Source organism: Babylonia areolata, chromosome 18 (assembly GCF_041734735.1).
Source record: "Babylonia areolata isolate BAREFJ2019XMU chromosome 18, ASM4173473v1, whole genome shotgun sequence".
Taxonomy (NCBI): Eukaryota; Metazoa; Mollusca; class Gastropoda; order Neogastropoda; family Buccinidae; genus Babylonia; species Babylonia areolata.
Window position 1 is genome coordinate 7,664,639 of NC_134893.1, and position 6,078 is coordinate 7,670,716.

General features: G+C 43.3%; 1 protein-coding gene across 1 annotated transcript in view; it reads right to left on the bottom strand.

Annotated features, from left to right (window-relative positions):
• Positions 1–2,776: 2,776 nt before the first annotated feature.
• LOC143291883 (sodium/calcium exchanger 1-like) overlaps positions 2,777–6,078 on the bottom strand; it is a 37,077-nt gene continuing 33,775 nt past the window's right edge. Inside the window, exons 9-12 of the mRNA XM_076602013.1 lie at positions 5,917–6,078; positions 4,967–5,117; positions 4,191–4,369; positions 2,777–3,068 (exon numbers count right to left, since the gene is read on the bottom strand). The exon at positions 5,917–6,078 is cut by the window's right edge and continues 17 nt beyond it. Of these exons, the coding sequence (XP_076458128.1) occupies positions 2,826–3,068; positions 4,191–4,369; positions 4,967–5,117; positions 5,917–6,078 (735 nt within the window). The 3' untranslated portion in view covers positions 2,777–2,825. The remainder of the gene's footprint in view (positions 3,069–4,190; positions 4,370–4,966; positions 5,118–5,916) is intronic.

Below are 6,078 nucleotides of genomic sequence, written 5' to 3' on the forward strand. Positions count from 1 at the left end.
TGTAACTGTACAGTTCAAACTAAAATTACCTGCACAGAAGCACAGTGACATTCACGACTCCAAAAAGCGTAAATCTGAATCACTTTTGAAGATCTAAATAATTTCACAACATTGTGTATATACAGATGTTTCAAACCCAACATTTCCGCACACAAATATGTCTGTAAAGGACGCAAGAAAATGTGATGCATACTGTCTAGAGTCACGAAATCCTAGACAAGAACAACCGCACGGCTCAGCATAGACGGTGACGTTGTGTGTAGTGCTTTGGTCAGCGCCAGTTTATTCCGTTTCCGAAAAATTGAGATCAGCTATACAAGCAAGACCATTTTGTCACCCCGACAGTTCTTCAGCATCAATTCAAAACTATACAAAAAGATTCCAGAGGAGGAAGCCGCTGTAACTGTTCTTCAGAACGATTGCCAACGAAAAAAAAAATATAATAAAATGCGTGTTGTGAACAACCCCAGTTTATGTCCCATTTTCTCAAAGAAGCGAAAATAAAAACCTGGAACTTCATTCATAGGTCCAGTAACATGTCACCAAACCACACACACACCATAGAGTATCACACTAAAGCAAACCGCATCTACACAAATCTGAAAGACGAAGGACTGGAGACCCGCTGGAGATAACCTGTTCAAATTTAAACAAAGACATGGAAGCAATATACCATTACACTACGTACTATATATTGATTTAAGATATCTTTTTTTTTTCGTTTTATTTTCGGTCTTATTTAATTTTTAACCACGGCTGTCCAAAAGAAACATTTCACTTGTTCTTTCCGCAAAGTGAGTTTCCACAGTACAGCAGCCTCGTTTTCCCAAATACGTATTTGTATCTGTGCAGGCCTCGAGAGAAAATTGGGATTTCTATTGGATATAATGAACACCTGCATTTGCTGCCGTAAGGCTTTCTAAAATATTTCAAGACACCCGCTGCCATAGGGCTTTCTACGTTATTTAGAAACTTGTGCTGCCATGGAACTTTCTACTTGATTTGGACAACTGTATCTGCTACCATAAGGCTGTGTACAGAATTCAGCGACACCTGCAATGTGCTGCCATGGGACTTTTCTGCATGATTTTTAATAATGATAAATAAAAAAAATTAATTAAAAAAACTGCATCTGCTGCCAAGCTTTCTACCCGAAGTTAAAAACATCAGCATCTGCTGCCCACATTTTTTTTTTAAATTACACACATGCATTTGCTGGGGCTTTCTACAGAATTCATAAAATCATATGCCTGCATCTACCAATATGGGGATTTCTCCTAAATTTAGGGACATTTGCTTCTGTCGCCATGAGGCTGACTACTATATATGTGATAGTCAGTCGTGTCCGACTATGACCATCAGAACAGCAGAGGAGGCAACTGCTGTTCCAACTATCTGGGCTAGAATTTGATTATAGTGGAGAGTGTCTTGCCCAAGTTACATCCCCACTCTCTCGGCCAAGAGGGTTTTAGGACAGTCGGCGTTGGGATGGTTCCCAAAGGCCAACTAGCCCACAAGGTTGCAGCACTAAGAGCCAGTGCAATTTTGCCTCCTAGTCTGAGTCATAGTCTTTCACAAAAGACTAAGCTGTAAATGGTTTCCCATTGACTGGAGAAATCATTGATAATACAGCTCTCACTTTGCTGTTGGCCCAAATGTAAACTTATGTCAATATGTGATATAAGCCGAGTGTTGGGCCTTAGGCTGACTACAAAACTTATTATAAACACACGGGCTTCTGCTGCCATGACGTTGATGTGTGTGCTCGCAAAAAGGCATGCTGCAAATTGGACCTCAGTTTACTGGGTGACCCAAGGGACAAAGCTTCCAGTCGTCCACTCAAGATCTACGGTGGAATGTATGGCAGGCAGTGGGGCTCGGGTGGGCGTGGGGACTGAGGGGTAGGGATTCTTGTCCCCATCCGGAGTTCTAACCTGGCACTTGCTGACTCTGAGTCAGGGGCTGTGTAACATGAGGAACTAGTCCGTTCAGTACGTACGTAAAATAGTATGACGAAGAACAAGAGGGATCTGCTCAACACAACCCGCTGCCTTACATAAGTACTACGATAAAGTGGGAACCGACTTTAACTGAATGAGAAGCAAGGCACCCACTTGACAAACGTTACTGTCAATCAACGTGCTGAAGAACATAAGGATTGACTGGAAAGCTGAAGACCGTGTCATCTTTATCCACTCAGCAACTTTGGTTTGCCTAACTAGCAGGGAAAAGCACACATATCGTTTGAAAGTAACACAGTGAAGAAGAAAAAGATCACGCCCACCACAGGTTGACTCACTGAATAAGTCTCTTTTTTTCCCATCAATATACAATATCATTAAACTTCTGTCAGTATGGTCATCATCAACAGGTGCGCCATAGATCTACAAAGATCCATGAAAAATCCATGTCCAACATTTTGATCCATGTTCCTTTCTGAAGGCAAAACTCAACAAGTCCTTTCCAGATTAACAAGGCAAAGAAGAGAACGATCCACCCCATGAATTACGTTCGCGACAGTTCAAACAATAAAACTCACTTCTTAACTTCCAACAGGTGCAGCAGTATCATCAAGACGATGACGTCGGTTGCCTTCTCAAAAAAACGACCCACCTCCAAAAAAAACATGACTCACTCAGCAAATTAACAAGGCAAAGAAGTGAACGCTTCATTTCGCAAGGAAATTTCATAAATAGTAGCCACCCCAAGGGTTCCAACAGACACTCCCACTCAACACAGTCTGCTTTTGATTGGTTTGGTAAAGAACTACCGCCAAGGTCACTTCCAAACCAGCTCGCCGAAGAAGAACTAAAAGACTCTCTCCCTCAGAACGCCACGTCCATCACCCCCTCGGCTTGCAGAATGGACAGGATGATGTAGAGGACCCAGAGGAAGCCGACGAGAAGAGCGGAGATGATCTTGGGCGTTCTGGTGCCACCCAGCTCCGCCATGCCGAAGCACTTGAGAGAGCGGCGCAGCATGAGCAGGCAGACGGTGATGACGGCGAAGACAGCGAACAGCGTCACGCTGAATCCTAGGGAGTCCGTCTTCACTGTCAGTGTGCCTCCCTGAGAAACAATGTCGGCGATAGATGAATCAGTTCAAAACAGTAAACCCTACTTTGCAAGAAAATAAAAAGCAACAAGCATATAAGATATCAGTTCGGTTCAGTTCAGTTCAGTTCAGCAATCAGTCCAAAACAGTGAACATTATTTGTTTTAAAAAGCGACAAGCATAAAAGATATTAGTTCACTCAAGTTTATCAGTCAGTTCAAAACATTTAACATTACTATAAAAAGCAACAAGCATAACATATGATAGTTCAGTTCAGTTCGGTTCAGTTAAGGAATCAGTTCAAAACAGTAAACATTAATTCAAAGAAAGCATCAAGCATATAAAAAAATAAGTTCAGTTCGCTTCAGTTCAGTCACTCAAGGAAGCGTCAATGCATTCAGACAAGTCCATATACGCTACACCACATCTGCTAAGCAGATGCCTGATCAGCAGCGCAACCGAACTCGCTTATAAGATATTGATGTGAAAGCACTGGAGATATATTTCGCATAGTATTCCATTTAAACATTGCAATCAATATGAAAAACTGAAAAACAAGAATGTTGTTTATCAGTTTATCATACTGATTGCAATGGTGAATGTTTTCATCATCATCGCCGCACACACTATATTTAAAACATTGTCATATATTAACGTAAATCGAAAAACATAGACAAAATGCTTACCCGACAGTATCCCGCGTCCACTCCACCATACATACAAGCATGCATGCGCGCGCGCACACACACACACACACACACACACACACACACACACGCACAAACACACACACGCACACACACACACACAAACACACGCACACACACACACACACACACACACACACACACACACACACACACACACACACACACACACACACACACACACACACACACACACACACACACACACACACACACACACACACACACACACACACACAGCCACACACCTTCCCTCCTTCTACATTCCTCCTGCTCTGTCCCCTTCCCCCACCCCCGCCACCCTCCCCGTTCCCCCCATCCCCCTCCCCCACCCCCCATCCCTCCTCCCCCTCAACTCTTTTTCTCCCCGACCAATAATATCACTCAGAGAACGGGAAGACGTAAAACTGAAGACACTGCTCCACTCACCTTGACTTTCCAGTAGATGGTGGAGATGAGCCAGGGCAGACCCAGGCCCAGAAAGACGTTGACGGCGTTGGAGCCGTTGATGTTGCCGATGGAGCTGTCGGCGAACTTCTCGTTGAGGGCGGCGGCACGGGAGGCAAAGGTGTCCGGCATGGAGGTGCCCAAAGCCACGAAGGTGATGGCTGCGGAGTAGTGAATAGATAGATACATAAATGAATAAATAAATGAGTAAATGTTTTTAAAAAAGTAATAATAAATGAAAGAACAAACAAATAATAAATAAATAGACAAATAAACAAACAACAACATTTTTTTTTAAATTTATAATATAGACAAACAAACTGGCAAATAAATAGATAAATATTTATGAAAAGATAAATAAATAAATACGTAAGCAAATAAACAAACAAGCAAATAAATAAATAAATAAATAAATAGATACATGAATACATAAATACATTCTTGAATGATAATTGTAATGACGATAACAAGAAGAAGTATACTGCAATACTGCATTTATACAGCGCTTTCAAAACCTCTCAAAGTGCTTTATGAGAACATGTTGATCAGACACCACACACACACACACACACACACACACACACACACACACACACACACACACACACACACACACACACACACACACACACACACACACACACACACACACACAAAACCACCTTGTCCTACACAACCAATCACGCAGCCAACCAAAAACAAACAAGCAAACAAGCAAACAAACAAACAAAACCCAACCAGTCATCCCACCAACCCACCCGTGACGGTGTCTTTCAAGCCCAGGACGCAGCCGAAGATGGAGGCGATGTCAGAAATGATGACGGTCATGGCGGCGATCCAGAACAAAGCTACACCGAACGTCAGCCAGCCAGCCCCTATAGACGTGGGCGGGATGAAAGCGAACAGCACCTGAAGCACACAATACCGATAGAATAAGAAAAGAGGACAGCGAGAGGGACAAAAAACTGCACACGGCACCAGAGACAAAATAGAGTCATTAATTATAATGATACCACCACTACTGCTGCCGAGAGATTAAAGCGTTGGACTTTCAATCTGAGGGTCCCGGGTTCGAATCTCGGTGGCGCCTGGTGGGCAAAGGGTGGAGATTTTTACGATCTCCCAGGTCAACATATGTGCAGACCTGCTAGTGCCTGAACCCTCGTGTGTATATGCAAGCAGAAGATCAAATACGCACGTTAAAGATCCTGTAATCCATGTCAGCGTTCGGTGGGTTATGGAAACAAGAACATACCCAGCATGCACACCCCCGAAAACGGAGTATGGCTGCCTACATGGCGGGGTAAAAACGGTCATACACGTAAAAGCCCACTCGTGTGCATACGAGTGAACGCAGAAGAAGAAGAAGAAGAAGCTGCTACTATCACTGCGACGATGTCGACGACGACGACGACTAGTACTACTACTATGAAGATTATGATTACCGTTATCATTATTGTTGTTATTATTGTTATCATCACTATTATCATCATTATTATTATCATTGCTATCATTATTATTATATTATCATTATATTATTATTACTATCATTATCATCAGGGGAAGGGCCCCTGTACGTCCACGATTTCTTGCAATCCCACAATTTTTTTCCCACTTTTTACCCGAATGCAAATATCAGAGAAAAACGAAGTGAGAGAAATCATGGGATTGCGAGAAATCGTGGGCTTCCAGCCCCCCCCTCTCTCGCCTTCCAGAAGAAGGTGATGAAGTGCAGGACGTAGTCTATCTTGGTGGCGGTGTCCACCTCCCCGCCGTTGACGTTCATGGCGCAGTAGAACTGCTCGCCCCACGTGTTACTGTCCAGCTGGAGGCCTTCCAAGTTCTGCTGGGTCTTCAGCGCGATGCGGGA